We start from the raw sequence: 25531 nt of genomic DNA on the forward strand, positions 1-25531 counted from the left end.
ATGCACCTTCTATGCTGCGGTCAACAGGGCATAGAAGGGGTTAATCCACCAGCATCGGCTTTTACAGCGATGCTGGCAGATACAGCAGGGGCCCGGCTATCAGGAACTGCCAGGCCCCTGCCGTGATTGGGCACGCACCTCACCAGTGCCTGCCTAGTCACCATGACGTGATAGTACATCAAAATGCGGCAAGTCACTTGCCGCCATAAAGTACTATTACGTCATATGTCATGAAAGGGTTAAAATATTGACGACATACAAGGCCATCCACCTGCTCTCACTTCTATACATCTCTGACCTACTTTCTCGATACCTCCCCACAAACAATCTCTGATCCTCCCAAGTCATCCACCTTTGCGCTCCTCTTGTCTGCTTTTCACACGGTTGTCTCCAAGGTTTCTTCTTTGCTACCCCAACATTGTAGGCACTATCCATATCTTTGTAAGCAACCTAAAAACTCACAGCCTATAACTCTACACTGCCAGCAACTGAGTTGCTTCTACCCCTACCTCCTGTCTTCTTCCCCCTTCTCTTGTAAAATCTAAGCTCTCAAGGACAGGGTCCTCTCTACCATTGTACCAGTATTTCACTCATTTAGTTCATGCCTAATGTTAACCCTTTTCAAATACGGTATCACCCTAGAATTAATCATGTTTTAAAATAAATACTAAATAATAACATTAATAATAATCTACATTGCTGATTTCTGACTTTCTCCTACAATTCTCTTATTCTTTAGGAAAGAAAACTACTGCATATAACATGTTAATATATAACTGAGCAGTATAAATGGAAACATCCCTTTTGTCTGCTATTCTGTCTTGTAAATTCCCACCGATCAGTTTGCAGAAGATTGAATAAATGTTGTTTGACTTGGGGATACAGAATTGCCAATAACGCTGAGGCTTTTAACATCTAATTTGGACCTGGACATCCATAAACTAAGCTCACTAAATGTTCCTGTTCTGTCTTAGTCTTTTAAATTAGGCTGTCTAGATATCTTAAAGTCATCTTATGCAAGACTGAGCTCTATTACTTATTCTAACACAAGAGCCTGTGAAATTACATTAGGACCTTAGAACCAGTGATCAGATGGGATGAATTGATTTCCAAGCCACTAAGTGTATAGTGTGAAGTGTGCTTGGTTAGCCAAACGAACTGAACGGCGCACTAAAACATATGGAGATGCCAATTAATACATGACATAAAGCTGACAATAATCCTAAACATAGGTCTTTTAATATTTCAAAGAAGAGAACAGGGATTTTAATTTGACAAAACTGTTTCACTTTACAATGTGTGAGATCCATTGTATTTACGTTCATAGACTGCATTACATTAGATATTATCAGGCTTGGAAATGTTTGCATCCAGATTGAAATATTTTGCTTATAAATGCAAGTATGATTTGGGGATTATTATAGCGGGCAAATGATCTACACTGTATTTAGTCTAGAATGATTATCGTAGCCAGACTCAAATCACTGTACTCAATGGAATCAATGGGGAAAAAAAAGGATGTATATGAACTCAACATGACAAGTGCTATGGACACCTTTGGAGATATATATTTTTTTGCTATTAATTTAGATATATTTTAGCCTAAAAAATGATGTGTAGTAGGATTTTATTAAAAAGTGTTACTTTGAAATCTGCAGCTTCTATGTTTCATAGTACATTGCAAGCTGCAGAATGCTGTTCACTGTGAAATCTGTCAGATTGGTGGTCTGGTGGCTCGTTATTCAGCCCCTTTCATTCTTTTCCTGAATGATCTTTTAAGCTTAATTATTTCAAATCAAAGTGAAATCATTTTAAACATTTTTGTTGAATCACTGTTAAAATATGGAAATTGTAGCTGTTGGCTGACCTTACCTGCTCCTCATTAGATGAATTCTGTTGGTTCATGGCCTTGGCTGATTCCTCATGCTCTGTCCAACTGTTCCTCTGTGGTACCATTAGTTGGTTTGGACATAATGCATTACTGATGTACTGTAACACTCACCTGTATCTATATTTATTCTGGCTCAGCTCACCATTCAGTTACCTGTATATTAAGTTTTATAGTCTTCTGCGAACTGCCTTGGTCTGTACTTAGCTGATCTTCTGCTGTGACTTGACTTGTTCATACAAGCCTGATTCTGACCCCTTACCTCACATGTGAAAGTGACCCTGAGATCTTCTCAAGACTCTTTAACTTTTCATGATTTAGTAGGTAGTATTCAAAGAAGATTAGTTTGGGACAGTTACCCGAGGAAAGTTCTTCACACATATGGTCTCAATTTAGTAACAATGGAATATTTTCTATACTGAAAGAAAAACATCTTATCAAGAAACATGTATAACTTCTCTTGAACATATCAGGTTGGCCATCTGACAGATCAGGTTTAACTCTGAGATAAATGTGGTTAGAATTTTTCATGGCTAGCAAATTGGTTGATTTCATATATGTTTTCTTATGCAAAATGGAATCATAGGTTACAATATCATGGATGCTCTTCAGTCTCCACCATTGTAGTAAAGAATTAAAAGTTAGGCTGCATTCACATCTCCAACAGAGATCACCCGGTTGCCTGTTCTTGCATAAATTCCAGCTGTCAGCAGACAAAAACCACAGCATCAGCTAATTTTTCTGGCCAAAACCTGACACAGCCTTCTGGAAACTTCCACTGAAGATGTGAACGGGACCTTACTGAGAGGATCTTGATCTTAGCAGAGAGTGATATACTGTTTGATTTTTCAATCTAAATGAAATATCAGCCTTATAAACTGGGTACATATAATATATGGTACTATTTTTTTTATATTTCTAAGAAAATTATATATGTAGACTTAACTGTAGCTCCAATGGATGCAATAATGAAAAATGCTAGGTAGGAAACTGTTGTGTAATTTTAAACAAAGCTTTAGAATTTAATAATATTATTAGTGCCTTTTATGGTACTATTACCTTCAATGGACATGTTAATGTACTACTGAAAAGGGGTGAAGTTTTAACTAAACATATTGTATTAACAAGTATACAGGTGAAGGATATGGAGCTATACTCGGACATGGAAATGGGGAGGGAAAAGAAAATAGAGAAGTGCTATTGTTGTATAGCGGGCTTCATCAGACAGGAAACATTGGGACTCTAAGTTAAGGGACAGAAATTCTATATCTCCAATTTATCATTTGCTACCCATTGTTAGAAGTCAGAGCAGGATAAGTGCAATTTGATGAAACTCCACCCCACTTTTTCTGGAATTATGGGAAATGTAGGTTGTATTAGGATATCCACATCAGAGGTAAAGGTGGATATCCTAATACAACCTACATTTCCCATAATTCCAGAAAAAGTGGGTGGAGTTTCATAAAATTGAACTTATCCTGCTCTGACTTCTAACAATGGGTAGCAAGTGATAAATTGGAGACATAGAATTTCTGATTCTGATTCTATTACAAAATTAATAAAAAGAGAATTGAAAAGAAAAGAGGTAAAGAAAGGATCACAATTGCAGACAACCCATAGATGGCACATTAACTAAAACTGATATACTGAAGGTATAAACAGCCTCAAAAATATTTTTAATAAAAGCCAATGCTGCACTATATAAGCAAAAATATGGAGTGCTTCTTCAAGCAGAGATCTATTCCAAGGGGAAAAACAACATCTTCAACGTGGTGTTTTTTTTTGGTCCCTATATATTGAAAATTTTCTGAAATAGTGAATAAATTGAAGGATACGCCTTTGCTGTATAATACCTTTCTACCCCAAATTGGGGTCTTCATCAGTTCTGTAGATGTATACAGATGAAACTGTAAATCAAATACATTAATGAGTGTGCAAAATTAGAGAACCTTGCCCATAGGATTTTAACATTTAAATGGATTGAGAGAATAATAGGGTTAAAGTTAGGTGATAGATGAGTAAATTGTGTTCAGAATGCATGACGGTAGTGTGACCAGAGCATAACTGAAGAGCAGTATTATAAAACAGTATATGCTTGCTTGAACAGACAAGTTTTTCAGGCAGATTGATTTGATTATTTTGAAGAGTTGGGGAGTGGTACAAAGGCTCAAGAGAGGTCCTAGGTGAGAATGTGAAAAAATGTTGGTTGGAGGAAAGCATATTGCTGTTTGGGATGGTTTTTGTAGGCTAGTGATTAGCTGTATGGGGTATGACCAGCACTTTTAGAAAGGGGTAGCTAGTAGAGAAACTGATAGAGATAGGAAGCATTAGAATAGCATTGAATTACTAAATGCTTGTGTTGTAGGACTGTCATCAGATAGAAACGATTACCTATCTTTATCCATATCATCTGAAATTGATGTACAGTTCCAGGGCCCTGTGGATATTGTTATTTAGATTTACTTAAACAAACATTGTATTTCAACATTTAAAAATATTATTTGTAGGTGTAAATACTTTCCCAAACAATACAGAATAACACAATTAATGTTCCCCTAGAGGCTTAGTGTCCTTCCAATGTTTGCCTTAGGCAATGTGCATGACAGATTGGCAGGTGATCCCTCCACTAAGTCTCAGCATCTGCCACAGGCACTCTTAAGGCCATGGCTAAAATAAGAGAGAGTTTGTTAGAGATTGACATTTTGTTTATGTCAGAGTGTCAGATTTGATCCTAGAGGGCTATATTAAAAAATGACATATAGAAATATATATATTTTTTTTCAATTTCAGAATATTTGACTGTTGACTTATTTAGCTTATAAAAGCCATCCTATCATTTCAAAATGGATATGACTTTGCTGTGTCATATTATGTTATGCCTCAAGTGTATATTTTTTGTTTGTGACTTGGTCAAGAGGTCAGGAAATAGAATGGGGTATCAGCGAAATATCAACGTACTTTTGAATTGTTTTGTGGGATTTGTGCATTTAGCAGAAATCTTGGTATGAAATGAATGACCATGTAGGAAAAATGTCAATCAGGTTGCATATGCTGCAGAATGTTATCTATACATGTGTCATAAATACTACCTTTGACTTACCCTTCTATTATTTGGCATGGTATGAGCAGAGCCTTACTGCTAAAATCCTCTTTAAACTACAGCTTGTGAAAGTAGGAATTTTTGTTTCGAGGGCTTTTTTACCTTATAAAAAATGGATACTCTAGATTACTCTAGGTCTATGGCCAGGAAGAAAGGACATGATGTAATTTGATTAACAGATCCAGACAGGGGGATATCATTTGTAGACGACATGGGTATCATGCTGGAAATAAATGCAATCACCTGGCATGCTCTATCTGTAATAAAAGTCTTTATGGTAAATATCTGATTGGATGCCAAATGTTTTCCACATAGGAATATGTAATCACCAGAAATGAGTGAATTTCTTAAAATTTTATTCGGGTCTGATTTATCTACCGTAAATCAGCATTGTGATTTGATTTGGGTCCGAATCTATGCAAGTTGGATTGAAAATACTTTACTTGCCTGGAAATGTTCTCTCTCTCTCTCCTCTATTTCTTTATCTCTGTCCCTCTCTATCTCACTCTTGCTCTGCAAAATTGTTCCCAAAACAAATCACTTAAGATTCTGGTTCCATAGAATCCACATTAATGAAAAAAGGGTCTAATTTTCATTTCATAGAATTGATTCACTCATATCTAATAATCACCCAGGTACTAGAGTACCAGATTTGGGAAATTATTGATTCTCATCAGCGTAAAGTTCCTTAGGTCCACCAAAGGAAATGATTTTGAGAGCCAACACTCTGTGTATACCTGACATGTCCACACTCACTTTTAAGTAATTTATGTTATCATTGGACATGCAGGATTTATTGTCAATAATGTTTAATAGGATATATGGTGGTTATTAGTTCTGAGGTCAGTTTCAAATGAAATTGTCTTGTACTAGACCTCAGGTGCTCCGTTTTATTAGGGGTCCATTATTGTGTCACAGCTTGGGTCCACCGGAGGATCGTCTGGTACTCTGTTGGGCAAGTTCAACCCTGATTCTCATATAGTCTTTATCTTAACATAGGTATGCAATGAGATTGAAGAATTTCACAGGCTCGGCTGCAAATGAAGGGGAAAAAAAGCTAGCAGTTTTATGGTAAGTCTACAGAGACAGCGTCAAAGAAGCCGAAATCCACTAGAACACTTTCAAACTACAGAAACACATAAGCGGCTTACAGAAGATCATTATTCTTGTTTTCCATTAAACTATTAAAGGATAACTAATGGCTTCTTTTAGCAGCTGACTAAACATTTATTCTTCCGATTCATATTGTTATCAAGATGGCATTTTAATGCCTTCTCCATTTTGATTTCATTTACTCATATGTTTCAATTTTACTTTTACTTGAAGAAATCCTAAAAAGGGATTTTTCACAGTTTATAAGGTTTATAAAACAGTGGAATTAACATAATCCTTTCCTAATTACTACAGCTATCGTTGTCTATCTCTGCTGTACTTGAGAATGTTTAAATTAAAGAAGGACCATGCTATGAAATACTCCAGATCACTCATGGAATATTTTAAGGTAATGCAATTGTTCTGTAATCGGTATGATTAGTATAAAGGATAATAGAATAATTTGTCTTGTCATTTTTTTAAACTAAATATATAGTGTTGGATTGTCTCCACAACTTATATACCAGTGAATATTTGAATAATATACCATTACAACAAACTTTTACAAATTGCTTGTGAAATAACATTTCTGGAGTATCTTTTGTTAGAACTTTGTACTATACCATTACTTTGCTATTCTTGTAAACATAAATTGACTACTGGGTGTTACAAGTTTGTAGGGACGGTGCCCCTATGCACTCTGGTGCTGTTCAATCAGTCTGACAGTAGCAGACTGTCGACAGTTACAAACCTTTTACGAGTTGCCAATAGTCCAGAAATTGCAGGAACTGTCCCTAATTCGTAGAGACAGTCTCTGCAAATGTGGGCTGACTTAGCCTAAAAATGGGTGAAGCTTTTATACAAGCTTCACCTGTAAGTGTGTGTAGGTTACCAACATCAGATCTGTGGTGGCCTGACACAGGGACCCCTGGCGATCAGCTGTTAGAAGATGCTGGGAGTTCCATGAGCACCGCAACCTTTTCTTAGGCCGTCACCGTACAGTGGTCACGTAGCCTAGTTGCAGCTCAGTCATATTTAAGTCAATGGGGCTGAGTTGCAATACCAAGCACAGCCGATATACAATGTACAGTGCTGTGCTTGGTATGCTGTCTGGAGGCTTCAGTGCTCACTGGAGCTCCGGCCGCACCCCGGATTCCTGAAATAGCTAATCACCAATGTGATAATGATGACCTATCGTGAGGATAGGTCAACAATATCTTTTCCAAAATAACCCTTTTAAAAAAAGAATATGCAGATTATTTCATGTGGAATACTTGTATTTTCTGAAACATACATTTCAGGAGAAGTAACCTTTAAAGGACCTCTCTTTAAAAACTGTATATTTGGTATAATTATCCATATAATCATATTAAAACTATAACTACTTTGTGAGCTTGATGCATCTCATAATTAGTTGTTGAATGTATAGGAAAAGTTGGTAATCTGGCATGTTAGTAGAAGTTACCACTTATATGCTTCATTTTACTTACAGATATAGTACAGATATAGTAACACAGAACCCACCATTGTCACATGCAGCCCTTATCATGCTGTAAAGATTTACCTAATTTAAATGTATATGGCTTTCACTCAATAGAGAAACTACAATTTGCAGAAATATGCCAATTTCACTGCAATTTTGGGGGAGAAAATAAGTTTTATCCATGTAGATTGTAAGCACTCATGGGCAGGGCCCTCTCTCCTTCTGTACCAGTTTGTAACTTGTCTTGTTTATGCTTAGTGCAAATGTCTGTATTATGTATATATACCCCTTTCCATAAGTGCTATGAAATGAATGGCGCTTTAATAATAATAATAATAATAATAATAATAATAATATGAAGACAATACAATACAACTTCAAAAAGTGTATACATTAAATCTAGATTGCAAGCAAATTTAATCTCATCTTAAACCATATAAGATTGGAATATGCTAATTACTATACTCCTATATGGAAGTAATATATCAGGAACTGCCAAGCAGCATAAAATCATATTAGATATTCGTATAGAGTTAGTTATTAAGGTTCTTAACTAAACATTTCCAAAACTTTCATAATCTCATGAAATTAGAGATTAACAAATAGATTATACAGAATCAGAATTTGACCAAAAGTTTAGAAAAAATTTGGATTCCATAGAATCAGAATTTTAGGTCATGATAATTGATAAATAGAGATAGAGCCACCGCTTTTCAGGGCAATTGAAGAATTGGATTTGGGATGAATTGATTCAGACTACAATCGAATCGCACGGTCAGTTCAGTCGAATCAGACTTTATATATTTCTGTATAATTTTGACCTAAAACGTCATCAGAATTTCACACAAGTCCTAAAAGTACCTAAAGATACTAAAATCAAAGAAATGAGTCAAAAATATTAGACCAGGTATTACCCAATATTACATGTGTGTGAGCAACAAAAGTATGTATACCTTTGCTTTAGGTATCTTGGTAGACCCCGTTTTGCAGCAATAGCTGCAGCAAGATGTTTCTGGTAATTGTTGATTAGTCCTGCACATCACCTTGGAGGAATTTTTACCTTGTTCAAAGCTGCATCAAATCTGTTGCTGGGTTTTATACCATGAACTGCTCCGTTCATGTTCTTCCACAACTTTTCTGTTAAATAAAGATCGGAATTTTGACTTGTCCTTTATAAAACTTTACCTTTATTCTTTTTTAACCATTTTATTAAAGAACAACTTCTGTGCTTAGGGTTATTGTCTTGCCTCATGACCCACGTTCTCCTGAGATTTAGCTCACGGACACATGTCCTGACATTTTCCTTTAGAATTTGCTGGTATAATTGCTGGTAGAATTCATTATTTCATCAATGATGGTAAGCTGTCCTGGCCCAGATGCAGCAGAACAGGCCCAAACCATGATACTACCACCTTGGTGCTTCTCAGATGGGATGAGGTTTTTATGGTGGATTGCTTTGTTTTCCTTTCTCCAAATATAAGGCTTCTCATTCAAACCAAAAATTCTATATTGGTCTCATCCATTCATAAAACCTTGTCCCAATGTCCTTCTGGCTTGCTCAGGCGATATATATATATATATATATATATATATATATATTCAAACTGCTAAATTTTGATTATAGAAGTAACATAGCTTGTTCTTCTATGCTGTTTGGGTAGCTCCCATTCACTACCATGGAAATAATGGAAGCAGCAGAGTGCTGGCCTGCTTAGCTGTTTCTGTAAATGCATGCCACCTATGGTTGGGTTTTCCATCTCAGCATGGAAACAACCCCTTTAACAAAAGCTAATGTGGGAAAGGTCTATAGTTGCTTAAGGGTTACCTTGGGTTACTTTGTGACCTCTTGGCATGATCCCTGTTGGTTGACCACTCCTGAGGAAGGTAAAATTGGTCTTGAATTTCCTCTGTTTGTTCACTATTTATCTAATTGTGAATTTGTGGATTCCAAACTCTTTAGAGATGGTCTTGTAACCTTTTCAAGTCTGGAGCTTCAACAGTTCTTCTTTTGAGGTTATTAGAAATTTTGCTTGTTCGGGCCATGATAAACTGACATAAACATGTTGTGAAGATCATATTTTGATAGATCTATGTTCTTTAAATATTACAGGTTGCCCACTCGCATCTGTTATACTATTGATTGAAAACATTTTAATCTAATTTGGCCTTCAAATTATCTGCAAATCTTAAAGGTTCACATACTTTTGCCACTCACAGATATGTGATATTGGATCATTTTCCTCAATAAATAAGTTACCAAGTCTAATATTTTGACTCCTTTGTTTGATTTGGGTTATTGTTATCTACTATTATGACTTGAGATTGTGATGTGAATTGTACATACCCATTTTTTAGTATGTGAATACCCATTCTTTATTAAGTGTGGAGATGGATAGGATGGACAGCCGATTTCCTTAGTAAGAGCCCTGATCAAAAGCACTGGTTGTAGGCAACATGATTATAGGTCATCCAAACTAGGAAGCTTTTTCAACTTATAAGATAAAATGGATTGTCTGAAAAACACAAACTCTTTTAGTTTATTTGCTGTTAGTGGGATATGGCCAATATAAAGGGTAACCCCAAGCTAAAAAGCTAGCTCTAATAGTTAGATGAGGCAGTTAACAAGGAGTAGCAGACTTTCACTATCTACAGTATGTATTACACAGTTGGTCATTCTATTGAATGGTTGGCAAGTTATAGTACTGTATTTTTACCCTGCTGGAATCTATGGCTATCTGCTGTTCTACACACAACTGATATTGGCAGGACTTTTTAAAAGCAGGACATGTAGCACTCATCAGGTCAGCTTTATTTGAAAAACATGTCTTTCGACAGCCACTTTAAACTACATAATGGGAAAGAACAGTTAAATTCATAATTGTATATAGTCGTAATGCTTAGTATATGAAAAGTCAACTGTAAGTTTGACTAGTTTCTTTAATAATGTTGGCAGAAGCATAACTATAGAAAGTGCAGAACTTACAGCCACACCTAGATCTTGATGGTTGACGATGCCCAATGTCTTCTTAACCATATAGGGAAATAGCAGTACTTTAAATGGAACATGATGTTTCAAGATCCTGGTACAAATTTCACTGTTAGGGCCAATAGCTTCAAGTTATAGCAAATATAATAATATTAATGATATAAAATATTTTATTGAGCACGATATTTTTTTTAAATAAATATACAACAAATGTTTTCAATGACTTTTAAGTAAACTTTTCTGTTTTCATGTGCAATGTATTCTGCTGTGATCATTCTATTCTAATCTTCTAATATCTGTTAGTTATCAAGATTAACATTTATTGCTTAACCTTTCATTTCATTTAATACAGAATTCATCGAAGTCTTCACAGGCTCCTTCTCCATGGGGAGGCAATGGAAAGTAAGTGCTTTTTTTTTTTTCCTTTTAAGTGGCCCTTCATAAAAATGAAAAATTACTGAGTAAAATACAACATTGATGGTAAAGGAATGAAGGTCAGTTCTCAGGTTAGAGACAAATATATCAGAAAGTCAAAGTCAAGAATCAGCCACCCAAAATGTCTGAAAAGTTAATATAGGTGGCTTCAGAATTCTTTAACAATTTGGTCCTTAAACCAAATGATAGTCATAAAAGGACTGTTAATTAGATAGCAAGTACAGTGTCATTTCAGAAAGTCAAAGTAAAGTTAACCTCCACAGCTGAGACTCTTCAGTGATTGGATCTTTAATGAAATATCAATGAATAATTCATTCATATATGGTCAGGGCTGTGAAATAAAACTGAACTTATATCTTTGGGGAAAATGTGAAGAGGCTTAATTGGACAATTATCAAAGCAATCAATCTTTATTTTAATGATAATACACCTGGAAATAATGTGCAAAATTAATAAACTACCGTTAGCTTCCAGTGAGTGATGATGAAAGGTACAACTTTGTGTAGCCCCCTGTCAATGAGTCCCTAGATCTGCCCTGGCAGCCTCCATTAATGAGCTACAGAGGGAAATATAAACCTAGGCCATGGATACAATGTCCTAGCTAGGTAGTAACATCAATATTCGCTTCACACTGTAAAGGTTCTACTTGCCCACATTGTCATGTTCTCTAAAGAGGTCCTGTCAGCTAATACTTGAAAATACTTAGTTTTTGGTCACCACTGGAATTCACATTTGTTTCCTATGCCTTATTTATTTACCTGTGAAGTTTAAGTTCAGAATACAGTTTGCACTAGTTACTTAATTTTTTCACCATGTACTACTCTAATTTGATTTGCAGAGCTCTTAGCGCCAACTAGCACCCTCATTGTTCAATGGCCTCTTAGGCAGTACTGTGGATGTGTCTGTGTGCTATGACTGCCAGACTAGACTACATTTTACAATAGAGCCATGTCAAAAATGGTTGATATTTTCTGGTTGTGCCTCTGTAGTAGTGGTTGTATTGGAGCTCAGAATGTCCTTTGGTGGGGACTAGTTTGTGTCCCATAGCATTAAGGAAACACAACCCATGACATTTCCCATCAAGGACATAATGTTAAATGAGGCTACAATGTGCCCCATGCCATTCAGATAATGCAAGGTATTATAAGGGTTGTCCAACCATCTATTTTTTAACAATTTTGAATGCTACTAAATAATAAAAGAAATAATAGTTTACCATTCCCCCGCTGCTTTTGTTTTGATGCTTCCCAGGCCCTCTGATGGTCTTTGTTCTTTCAACTCCAACATGACTTGTTGACACGGACATTTGGTCAGTGGCTGCAGCAGTCACATGTTCAAGTCCACATGTCATTGCTGGAGATGAAAGGACACAGATCAGGACAGGGGACCCAGGAAACATATAAAACAGAGCACTAGAATATGAGATCCTGCATAATATATATGTATGAGAAAATTAAAAAAAACATTTTGCTCTCAACTGCATTACTTGTGTCTGTAGTAGTGTAGTTCGAATTAAGAAGGTATTCCGGTTATATCAAGTTATCCTCTATCAACAGGATAGGGGGCAGAGTTGGACGGTGGGGAGCCTACCGCTGGGACTTTCACTGATCATGTTAACAGGGGCTCCAAACTCTGTGGAGCACCTCTGAAATGAATGTAGCTGGTGATAAGAAATGCGTGCAGTCATAGAAACTAATATAGCTGCTGCGCACATTTTCAACCGCCCTCTCCGTTCATTTCAGGGGGGCTCCATTGGATCTTTAATACTGAAAGGCTTTGTTTGCAGATCTGGCAGTCTGTTCTGGCATTGCCCGATTCTATAGTTCATCACCAGATCCCCATTAATTGTAATCTCTGCATTTGGCTGATTTTTGTTCCGGGAGATAGCTGGCATGCTGTATTAGGCAACCAAATCAGCTTGCCGCAGACACAGCGTTAGTGTTTTAGTAATGAAAATAGTTTCTTTATGATAGTAAGCATAATATTTAAAAAATTGAAATAATTCTTAATAGAAAAATTAGAGGTATGTGGGTATTTTTTGATTTAAAAGGGTTACCAGTGATAAAGGAGTTTTCCAGGACTTGGATATTGTGGCTGTGATGAATACCACCCCTCGTGTCCGCTGACGTCAACCACGTCGAGCTCACGAGACCTGGTATGATCACGGGGTTTACCAAAAACGTGAAGTTACGCCCTCCAGAGGAGCACGTAAGGTCAGGCTGGTATAGTTTACACACACACCTCCTGTCCACGCGGGCACAGAGAGGCAACAAGCTGGAAGGGCCTTTTCACTGCCGCAGTGAAAACAGCCCACACTCAGCCTGGGTAACTGCCACCAGTTTCTCGTTTGATATAAGCCCGGTCCGCTAACGGGATTATATAGGGTCAGAAACCAACCCACGGTAGCTTATAACTAGGCCAAAACACGGACGTGGGGATTCGTGATCGAGATACAAGATAGCACAAGATTAAATTATAGATTTAATCGCTATAAGAGCACACTAGATATAACACACTATACACAGACAATATATATACAGTGGTCTGAGGTTACAGATTACAGGGTATATGGTTACAATAGGATTAAGCAGGGTGAAAGTAAGTTACCAAGTATGATGAAAGTTCCTTGGCGATGTCCTGAACCGGAGGCCACCCGAGGGGCTGTGATCTCCTGCTATTTCCTGGGTCCCTCTAAACACATGTGTAGCATGTGACCCCTCTTCAGAAAAAGACGCCCCCTACTTGCTGGCACCAGGCTTTTAACCTGGAGCTGGCCCACCCCCTCCCTGCCTCAGGGAGGGGTCAACTCCCCCTCTTCTGGGCTGACGGTGAATGACCCACAAAACCCTTTAGGGGTCATAGCTCCAGACCAGAGGGTCACAGGGAGATGATTCTGGGACTAATGGACCTGCCTGGGTTCCGGCTACAAGTAGAGCCCAAACCTGGTACCGGTAGGTGGCTTCTATGGGGAGATATGGGTATCTCCCTACCCCGACTGGGTACGAGTAAACCAAGACCATGAGACCGTACCTCGTGGCCACCGGGACACAAATATGTATCCGGTTTGCGCCTGCGATGGCCAGGTGATTCATAATTCCTTATGAGAGGTAGGTGCCAATATGTCTAGGAAATCTCATTGATCCAGGCCAAAGCAGATACCCCCTGCTGGGGGGTTTTCCTGCAGATTCAGCTGGCTCCAAACTGGTGCATGGAGGTGTGAACTTTTCCTTGAAGCTTGGACCCCCTGAGGGGTGTCTTCCTGGCCAACTGACATTCAGTTGGCTGGGGGGGAGTGGAAACTTATTTGGCATGTACACAGAATTACAATCAGAGCTGGGGGCTTTGAAGCAGGGAAATCCTGTCAGCAAATGGGGGGTGTGAGGACATGGCTGACAGTAAATATTAATCCATATTCCTCACACCTCCCCCTTTTAGAGGGCGCCAGGGGGCAGCACATTCCTGTGTTCCCCCGTGCGCCCATCCGCGCCCTCCCTGGTGGTTAATGGCAAAGTGGTACGGCCGGAGAGCCAGGCTCCTGCGTACCAACCTCCCATTCGTTCCTGACCCAGGTGGTCACCTGGATTGAGCCTGACCCTGAGGCCACAATGGCTGGCATCAGACGGTACCATAAACGGCCGCGTGCAGTCGGCTGCCTGTAGTACCGGGAAGCTAGAAAGGGCATGCTCCAGCGCCTGGAAGGCCGTCTCACAGTCGTTGGTCAAATCGACTGCGGAGGGCAGCTTCTTCCTGGTGCGGTCCGTCAGGGGCCTCGCCAGGCTACTATAGTGGGGTGCGAACTCCCTATAGTACCCGGCGGAGCCCAGGAAGGATATCGCCTGGTGCTTGTCCCGGAGGGTGATCCAGGATGAGCTGGCATCCCCTCTCCCAGGTTCCGGTTCCGAGGCTTCCCTGCCTACCCGGGGCCCCTCACTTATGCCCAGCTGGCACTTTCCTGGCGTAAGGGTCAAGCCTGCCTGGCCGATCTGCCCGAGCATCTGCGCCAGATGCTCTCGGGGATCCTCCCATGTAGGACCGAAGACGGCAATGACCTCCAGGTACACAGCCGTGTACCCTTCAAGTCCCTTAAGCAGCTTGACCATCCGCTGAGAAGTGGCAGGGGCATACTCCATGCCCAAGGGCATCTTGGTGGACGCAGTCCTTCCATGCTTGTTTGCTAACATTTCCCGGAAGGGGTGGCCTTCTGGGAGGGCACCTGCCTCCCGTGCCTTCTGCCTTCCCCGGGCGTGGTCCAGGGTGACCAGGTGCATCCTGGCATTGAGCTGCTGGTGTGCGAGGTACGGTCCCTCCCAGGCCGCCTGAAGCTTAGTCTGAGGTACCGAAACCAGCATCCATGCCAGCGGACCCACGTGATGGGTCCTCTCACAAGCTAACTGGTCGTACCCCTGCTTCTGGACGGTCTGGGCCTGCCCCATACTGTCGCGCACCAACCGCGACAAGGCCGGCGCTTTTTCCTGGAAGCGCACGACACACTCGATGACCGATGCCCCAGGGGTGGCTAGGTCTCCACTCCAAGCCTCTGCCTTAGCGGCCCCTGGGTATCTGGTTACCGGAGTCTCATGCACAGCCCACAGAAATTCTGCCCTGTACGGATAGGATACCACAAATGGTCGGTCCCTAGGCCACGCCCCTGGTGAGCCCTGTGGGACCGTTTCCTGGCACAACCGACCTTGGTCCCAGACCGCCCTCTGGAGGTCTGAATCCAAGGGAGGCCGTGCCATATGCTCTGTGAGAGCTTTCAAGCTGGCGCTAGCCCCTAACGCCCCCTGAAACCCCTGGTGGGACGTGGTCAGAATGGATGAGACTGCCACGTCCCCTGCCAGTTCTACTAACTGCTGGTCCCTAGGCCACTCCTCCGGTGAGCCCTGCTGGACCGTGACCCGGCACAGCCTTCCTTGGTCCCAGACCACCTGCTTGAGGTCTGAGTCCGAGGGAGGCAGCACCGCTTGCTCCCTGAGAGCGTTCAGGCTGGCGTCAGCCACTAACGCCACCTGAAACCCCTGACTGGACGTGGTCAGAATAGATGAGACTGCCACGTCCTCTGTCAGGTCCCTGGGACCTGTCTCTGGGCCTCCATCTGACTTGGCAGACACTTGGTCGGAAGGGGGAAAGCCATCAGACCCCTGAGGGGCCCCTAGGGCCCCAGCACTCCCACTGCGCGTGACAGCCGCTGCCACCGCTGGTAGTGCCTGCTTCCCCTCAACTCCCGACCAAGTCGCCAGTCCAGGCGGACTAACCTGGCCCCCTGACATCCCAGTGGTGGAGGAACACTGCACTGAGGCTTCACCTGGCAGTCCCACTTCTCCTGGGACAGCCCTGACCTCATTTGCATCCTCCCCCCCTGCAGCTGTCTGCCCCCTGCTTGTCCCCCCAGTCACCACACTGGAGGACAACAGGTCCCAGCATGCTTGCTGGCTACATCCTGGGGCTTCAGCCCAGCTGACAGGAATGACCCCCTCCCCACTGAGGGGAGAGGCACACATTACATCCCCCACATCCCCATCAACATGCATAATAGGTACATTCACAGTATTATCCGGGGGGGACATTGCATCACATTCTGGGGAATCGGACCCTGGGGCGTCAGCGGCCACATACTTAGACACAAGCCGCCCCAGGTCCGTCCCCAGCAAAACACTGGCAGGGATATTTGCGGATACCCCCACCTCCCTTACTCCTCGACCGGCACCCCAGTCCAGATAGACCTTGGCGACGGGCAGCGCCGGTTCCACTCCTCCAATCCCGGAGACAGTGAGGGATCTCCCGGGCAGTAAATCATAGGGTGTCACCAGTTCAGGCCGTACCAGTGTCATTTCAGCGCCGGTGTCTCTAAGTCCCATGGCCACGGCCTGGCCCACGGTGACCGGTTGAACATTGTCAAGGGACCTCCTACCACCCCCACCCACACACAACACAGTGGACGGTTTCCGGGTTGATGACTGCGACGGATCCCTCGGGCGCTGGGGACACATGGCTTTGAAGTGTCCTGGCTGCTTACACAGGTGACAAAGTCGGGGTTCCCCCACCGACGTGGAAAGTGCAGCAGGGGCCGGTGCCCACTTGGGCCTAGGGGCAGGGGTAGCAGGTGCAGCGTGCGTCTTACCCCCTCTCCAGCCGACAGGTTTCCGGGCCTCTGAAGTCCTGTTGTTGGTGTATTCATCGGCCAGGGCTGCGGTTGCGGAGGCCCCCTTTGGCTTCCGGTCACGGAGGTACTGCTGGAGATCCTCTGGGCAGTTCCACAAGAACTGTTCTGTGGCGATGAGCTCCTTCAGCTGCTGGACGGTGGAGAGCTCCAATCCTGTGGTCCATTGGTCGACCGCTCTCAGCAAGGCCCGCATGTGATCAGCCCAGCTCTGGGTAGAACCCCGGTGCAAATTCCTGAGCCTTTTCCGGTACGACTCAGGGGTTAAGTTATACTGCCTGACCAGAGCCTGTTTGATGTCCTCATAGCTCAGGATGGTCTCGCTGGGCAGGTACCCGAAGATTTCAAGGGCTTTTCCCCTGAGCCGTGGCGTGAGGAATCTGACCCACTGGTCCTCTGGCAGCTGGTATTGATGGCAGGTGGTCTCAAATGCCAACAAAAAGGTGTCCAGGTCCCCATCTTTGTCCAGTAGGGGAAAGTCCTCCGCCCGCAGTTTCGGAATCCGGACCTCTGGAGACTCACATTGGGCTGGGGATGGCTGCTGGAATTGGAGCTTTAGCTGGAGCATCTGTAGCTGGTGCTCACGCTCGGCCCGCTCGCGACGCTCTGCAGCCTCTGTTTGCTCGCGACGCTCTGCAGCCTCTGCTTGCTCGCGACGCTCTGCAGCCTCTGCTTGCTCGCGACGCTCTGCAGCCGCCAGTAGGAGCTCAGAGGCTGCCTGGTCTCCAGCCTGGAGACGGTCCATGGCAGCTTGTAGGAGAGCAGCTGAGCCAGCTTGGCTGGGGGGAGGGGCAGGTGGAGCGAGGCCCGCCGCGGACCTCACCTCTGGCGACTGGCTCCTTGGGGAGCTTTGGTTGTGCTCCCCCTCGCCTTCCACCTCCTCTCCGCCCCCATTTAAAGCATCGGCCATCTCCTTCGATTTGCTCCTTGTGATACTGGCCGTCATTGCAACGGATGGTCACTGACACCACTGCAACCTGATGCACACACACCTTATTGTATCTGCCCTCAGACAGTCTAGTGTTGCACTGATCTTAAGACTCCAGCAGCAAGAGCTACTGCTGGTCGTCTTTAGTGTCTGGAAGTATGGGTCTCACACTCACAAACACTAGTATCTCGATCCCACTTTGCTGCCACCAATATGTGATGAATACCACCCCTCGTGTCCGCTGACGTCAACCACGTCGAGCTCACGAGACCTGGTATGATCACGGGGTTTACCAAAAACGTGAAGTTACGCCCTCCAGAGGAGCACGTAAGGTCAGGCTGGTATAGTTTACACACACACCTCCTGTCCACGCGGGCACAGAGAGGCAACAAGCTGGAAGGGCCTTTTCACTGCCGCAGTGAAAACAGCCCACACTCAGCCTGGGTAACTGCCACCAGTTTCTCGTTTGATATAAGCCCGGTCCGCTAACGGGATTATATAGGGTCAGAAACCAACCCACGGTAGCTTATAACTAGGCCAAAACACGGACGTGGGGATTCGTGATCGAGATACAAGATAGCACAAGATTAAATTATAGATTTAATCGCTATAAGAGCACACTAGATATAACACACTATACACAGACAATATATATACAGTGGTCTGAGGTTACAGATTACAGGGTATATGGTTACAATAGGATTAAGCAGGGTGAAAGTAAGTTACCAAGTATGATGAAAGTTCCTTGGCGATGTCCTGAACCGGAGGCCACCCGAGGGGCTGTGATCTCCTGCTATTTCCTGGGTCCCTCTAAACACATGTGTAGCATGTGACCCCTCTTCAGAAAAAGACGCCCCCTACTTGCTGGCACCAGGCTTTTAACCTGGAGCTGGCCCACCCCCTCCCTGCCTCAGGGAGGGGTCAACTCCCCCTCTTCTGGGCTGACGGTGAATGACCCACAAAACCCTTTAGGGGTCATAGCTCCAGACCAGAGGGTCACAGGGAGATGATTCTGGGACTAATGGACCTGCCTGGGTTCCGGCTACAAGTAGAGCCCAAACCTGGTACCGGTAGGTGGCTTCTATGGGGAGATATGGGTATCTCCCTACCCCGACTGGGTACGAGTAAACCAAGACCATGGGACCGTACCTCGTGGCCACCGGGACACAAATATGTATCCGGTTTGCGCCTGCGATGGCCAGGTGATTCATAATTCCTTATGAGAGGTAGGTGCCAATATGTCTAGGAAATCTCATTGATCCAGGCCAAAGCAGATACCCCCTGCTGGGGGGTTTTCCTGCAGATTCAGCTGGCTCCAAACTGGTGCATGGAGGTGTGAACTTTTCCTTGAAGCTTGGACCCCCTGAGGGGTGTCTTCCTGGCCAACTGACATTCAGTTGGCTGGGGGGGGAGTGGAAACTTATTTGGCATGTACACAGAATTACAATCAGAGCTGGGGGCTTTGAAGCAGGGAAATCCTGTCAGCAAATGGGGGGTGTGAGGACATGGCTGACAGTAAATATTAATCCATATTCCTCACAGTGGCCCATACTCGGGACAGTTTATCAATATAATTTGTGGGGGTTCAACACTCACAACCCCAACCACCCAGCAATGAATAGAAGGCTCAGTTCACTGTGTGTTGTCCTGGATACTGCAGAACAGCATCTAATCACACTTTCGGTTCTGTTCACTGTATAGTTTCTAGTGCTGGTCTCTGTCCAAATTAATAGGTGCCATCAATCTAATATTGATGACCTATTCTGAGAATAGGTTATCAATATCTAACGGCTCATTCACATGGCCCACAAACAGGTCGGTGCTTCCGTGGGGTTTCTGTCTGTGCCTCTGCACTACAAAAAAATAGAACATATTCTATCTCTTTGCGGTACGGATGGATCACCGACCCATTCAAATTGAATGGATCTGGATCCGTTGCGGCAGCCGCACTGATTGTGCCCGTACATTGGGGCCCACAAATTGCAGCCCCCAATGCACGGAACGGCCGAACAATAGCTGTGTGTATGAGCCCTAAGTCCCAAAAAGCCCCTTTAGCATAAAGGATCACCTTGTGTTCCCTAAACAACACCGCTGTTGTCAATAGGGTATGTCTGGGATTGCTGTTTAGCCCCATTCAGGTGAGTGGGGCAGAGCTGCAATGCCAGGCACAACATAAGCACATCATTATTTCTATAATTTTATGTACAGTTTGAATATTGAAATATTAAATGTGACTCATTAGGATCCCAAATTATTTTCTGATGCCAGGCCAAACAAGCAATGGAAGCAAAACAGTGTGATGCACAGAGAAGCCCCACGCTACATTGCCATGACTAGCCCAGCATTATAAAAGCTAGAATAACGACTTTCATACATTTTATTTGTCAGTTTCACAAACAGAGGCTGTTAATACAGACATTGCTTGCTCAGAATAATAAGAAAAGTAATAATTGCAATTACCGATAATTGGATTGTTAGCAATGAATTCATCCCATAATTGTGGGACATAAGCTCCAGCATACACTTTACAGATACAAAAGTGGAATAAAACTGGCTCAAACAATTCTGTTTCACGAAAGCGAAATTCAGAGAGCGGATTGGCTTTCTTCAGGGAACTGAATTATCAAGTATAATTTAAAAGCTGTTTCTACAGCTCTGACATCCCGCTGTCTGTGTGTATGAGAGAGAGCCTGTTAATATCTGGCGGGTTTCTGGCACCAGGAGATTGCTAATCACCTCGTCTAGAATTAAATGCACCTCTGTAATCAGCATTAGTTCTGCACCAAACACATGCCTTTAAAAATTTCTAAACAGTATGTAAGGATTCATCTGTAATTGCAGACAATTTCCCCATACCATTTCTGAAGGAATTGTTTGTAACTCTTCCTCGCCTTCTGCAGACAATAAAATACACAGTGGGGGTCTTTTATGAATTGCACTTTGGCTATTGCGTGGACCATATTTGTAGGAAATTGCCATTGTGGTTTCCCAAAATGATAAAATAGGCTTTGTATTATTTGCAGAGACTTTTTTTTTCTCCTTGGCTACCAGTAGTACTGATAGAATTTGGCAGCAGGTAGAAATTCATTATAACTATGAGATACTGGAGTTTTTTTTTTTTGTTAGCTCTCTCTTAAAAAATAGAAAAAGCAGAATAGGAGAAAATAAATAACCCCTAAGAGGGATGATTATTTTTTATTTTATTATTTTACCTTCAGGTACTGTGATTAAAAATAAAAAGCAAAACCTTTTAGTGTGTGAATCACTTATATGCAATTGTGGAATTGAGGGCTAAAAAACATCAAAGTCTTTTCTATTATTGTTATTAAGAAAAGCGGCGCCATGCTGGAATATATAATACGGGTTTGTTTGGAGTCAGATATTTTTCAAATTGAAAAGATATTATGTGTGTATTTGACCGCCTGCGTGGCTGTTGAGAGAGCATATGTTGTCTACACGTAGGAGGGAGCATCTAGTGCCATTATTTTCTATAGAAATGTCTTCTCATTACGCACGGTTTCCTGGAAATGGGAATGCTGATGTATTAACTGTTTCCAGTTTAAAACTTGACTTCAAACTTTGTAATCTAAATTGTAAGGGTATGGGCACTTAAGATGCACTCTGTAGAAAATATTGCATCAAGAAGAATCACACTTACAGAATAGCTTACAGCTTACAGAACAAGACAATTAAGGGGCTTTCGCACAAAAAAATAAAAAAGAAAATAAGCTCCATCCATCTGAATGGTTTTTTTTTGGCAGCAAGCACATGGAATTCTGGAAGCCTCATTCAGATGAATGGAACAGTATTTTAGTCGCAGAAATTTCTGCAGCTAAATCTGCTGCGTGTTAAAGCATCCTTAGGGTATGGCCACAGGGTGAGGTTTCCTGATGCAGTTTTAAAAGCCAAAGTCAGGAGTGAATCATAAAAGGAGAGAAAGTATTAAGGACTAATACTACTCTTTTTTAATTCACTCCTGGTTTTGGCTTCCAAAACTACATCAAGAAATGTCAAAGTGTGACCATACCCTTAAAGGGTTTTGCAACCTTTTAATATTCATCTATTTACCAATCACCTATAAACGATATTGGTGGTAATTGTTAGATTGGGGAAGTCTGACCTCTGGGACCTCCACTGATAGCTAGAGCAGGACCTTGATCCCCTGTCCCTCCCCATCAGCATATCTGTATTAGGGAGGTATTGCATGAAGCATTGAGGCAGCATGCTTGCTGCAATTTGATAAAACTGTATGGTACAGTAGCTAAGCACTCTCTGGTGGATAGGTGAGGAATGTTAACCACTGGATTTCTCTCAGCCAATTCATAGCAGAACAACTCCTTACAATACTAAAAAGAAAATTCAGAAGACAAAATAGATCTGTCAACAGCAGATTGATTTTAGAAGTTATTATGCAAGTATATAATGATCTAATGTCTTGTTTCAGGAATACTGAGACCCCTTCTCCCATGTCACTGAGTCCGTCTCCAGCAAGTTCTGTTGGGAATAGCTGTGCAGTTCCAGGTTCTTCTTCTACAGGCACAGTATCCATCCCCCAGAGAATCCATCATATGGCTGCCAGTCATGTTAATATCACCAACAATGTATTGCGAAGTTATGAACACTGGGACATGGCAGACAAGCTTACAAAAGAAAATAAGGGTATGTTCAATAAGTGCATGTGGACTTTAGTACTTTTATTGGAACAGTCCTCTTGTTAGCAAAAAGGTTCATTGTCAAGTAAATTGAAATGCATTTGTGAAAGTAAAAATTACTTGGGTACTTCTTTGAAAAAGTATTCATACCCCTTGAACTTTTCCACATTATTTCATGTAACACTCACACACTTAAAGGTGTATTATTGGAATTTTATGTAATAGTAATTATGTAATGTCATTTAATCAAGTATGTGTGAAGTGAAAAGAAAATGATATATGGTATGATATGCCACTGTTCCATAAAGGCCAGATTTGTGGAGTACACAACTAAGTTTCCCTGTGGACAGATTTTCCCACTTGAGTTGTGGATCCCTGTAGCTCCTCCAGAGTGACCATGGACCTCTTCACTGCTTTTCTAATTAGTGCTCTCTTTGCCTGGACTGTCAATTTAGGTGGATGCCTTGTCTTGTTAAGTTTGTAGTTATGCCTTACAACTTCCATTTTCAGGTGATGGATTGAACCATGCTCCATGAAATGTTCAGAGCTTCGGATTTATTTTATCCCTGACCTGTCTGTTGTGTTCCTTGGTTTTCATGATGCTGTTTAATCACTAATGTTCTCTAACAAACCTCTGAGACCTTCACAGAACAGCTGTAGTTATACTGAGAATAAATTACAGATAGGTGAACTCGATTTACTATTTAGATGACTTCTAAAGGTAATTGGTCATGCTGGATTTTATTTAGGGGGTATTCAGAGTACAAATGCATGCCACACTTTTCAGATTTTTATTAGTAAAAATTTTGAAAATCATGTATAATTTTCTTTTCACCTAAACTTTTTCACAAATACTTCATAATTTGTATTGGTCTATCACATAAGATTCCAATAAAGTACATTTAAGTTTGTGGGTGTAACATGAAAAAATGTGGAAAATTTCAAGCGGTATGAATACTTTTTCAAGGCACTGTATATACTTCACAATCATCTGTGTGAATGATGATGGACAGTATTTGGACTGTGTCCCAATCTATACAAACCAAACCTATTTATTTGTAAAAAAGTCAATGATCAGCTCACCGCCAAGCTTCAAATTGACTTTGGTCCATACTCAGACTATTGGTGAGGCAGTCTAACAACAGTCAAATGAAAAAGAAATATCCAGCACCAAATCAAGTCCTTAAAGGAGTTGTCTCATTTCGCCATTACTAAGTTGAGATTAGACACAGTTCCAACCACCTCCCGGCCGGGAAACAGCAGAGCTCTCTGGCGCTCTGCTGTTTCAGTAGTTCTCATAGCCGCACATGAGAGTTACTGAAACAGCATAGCACAACAAGCTATGCTGTTTCCTTAACTCAAACACAGTACAGCTTGTTGTGCTACGCTGTTTCAATAGCTCTCATGCACGATAATCAGAGCTACTGAAGCAGTAGAGCGCTGGAGTACCGTGCTGTTTCCTAGCAGGAGGTGGTCAGAACTGTGTCTCATCTCGCCTTAGTATTGGCGAGATGAGACAACCCCTTTAACAAAATGTATTAAATTTTGGACACATATGTTGGCTTGAATTATAATAGAATCAAAAGAGCAACAGGTAGATGATACAGTGTGTATTTGCATGACCCTTCCCAGCTCTCCAGTTCTGCTCATTCACCAAGAAGGGGAGGACACAACTGTATATATATATATATATATATATATATTCAAAGATATGATGCACCATGTTATCCTTCTCTAATAATCTTGTATGTGTACATTGAGGGCTGTTTACTGAGTGCAGGTGTTACGTAATCAATTTTCTCTGTGAAGTATGTAAAACTTTCACCTACCTTCCACTTTGTTAATTTTGCATTGTTGAATTTAAATGTTATGTCCCTTCTTCATGTATGCCTCTTCTGAAGAAAATTCATGCTTAGATAAAAATCTAGCATGCACTGAACCCAAAGATGCAAACTGTTAGTTTGTCAATATTTGATAGGCTTATAATCACTTCATTCCCAAGTGTTGCATACATAGTCACATTTTTTTTAGATTTTAACAAGAAAAAGGAATCAGCTAGAGTAATCTAAAATTGCATCTTATTAATGGCATAATTATAGGCATTATACCCATTTGTTAAAATTCCCATGTAAACCTAGAAGCATTTTCACAGTGGGGTGTTTTGATGTTAAAATGAATTATTATGAATCTAGCAATTAGCACAGTGTGTTATAGTGCTAAATATCTGGCTTGAAATTAATTAAAATATAATATTACAGAAAATTAAATGCACTCCCAGAGAATTATTAATTTCAGTGTTTTAAGTCTTAAATCCTAATTATTGAAAATGCTTATTTAAAGTGTACCTGTCAGGTGATCTCTGCTGCCCTGTCTGAGAGCAGGATATGATGAAGAAAGAGAAAACAAGCTCTGTGATATAAAGCTTTATATTATGTGAAGCAGGACTTCTTAATAAAAAAAAAAAAAATGGAGTAAATCCTAACAGGACTCCTAGAAAAGACAATGAGAGTCCCAATGACCCACCCACACAGTATGATTGACCGATCTCTTTGGATCGCTGTGGCTACAGAGACGTTTGCCAATAATCTTATGTGAGCAGGGTAATTAGGACTTTGCTGTCCTAATTAGAGCAAATTAGGAGTCCTGTTGGGATTTACTCCATGCCTATATGTATCACAGAACTCAGGTTGTCTTCTTCATACCCTGCTCTCACATAGGCCAGCATACATCACCAGTTGGGTTCAATTTAATATGCTTTATATTTACGTATTGGACCCCTTATCACTAGAGTAAATTCATGAAGCATG

The 25531-nt window shown here is 41.8% G+C and overlaps 1 protein-coding gene across 1 annotated transcript in view; it reads left to right on the top strand.

Moving 5' to 3' along the window:
- AFF2 (AF4/FMR2 family member 2) overlaps window positions 1-25531 on the top strand; it is a 614371-nt gene that overhangs the window by 581543 nt on the left and 7297 nt on the right. The window contains exons 17-20 of the mRNA XM_044306720.1: window positions 5988-6059; window positions 6396-6489; window positions 10902-10951; window positions 22517-22731. Of these exons, the coding sequence (XP_044162655.1) occupies window positions 5988-6059; window positions 6396-6489; window positions 10902-10951; window positions 22517-22731 (431 nt within the window). The remainder of the gene's footprint in view (window positions 1-5987; window positions 6060-6395; window positions 6490-10901; window positions 10952-22516; window positions 22732-25531) is intronic.

Source organism: Bufo gargarizans, chromosome 9 (assembly GCF_014858855.1).
Source record: "Bufo gargarizans isolate SCDJY-AF-19 chromosome 9, ASM1485885v1, whole genome shotgun sequence".
In the NCBI taxonomy this organism is placed as follows: Eukaryota; Metazoa; Chordata; class Amphibia; order Anura; family Bufonidae; genus Bufo; species Bufo gargarizans.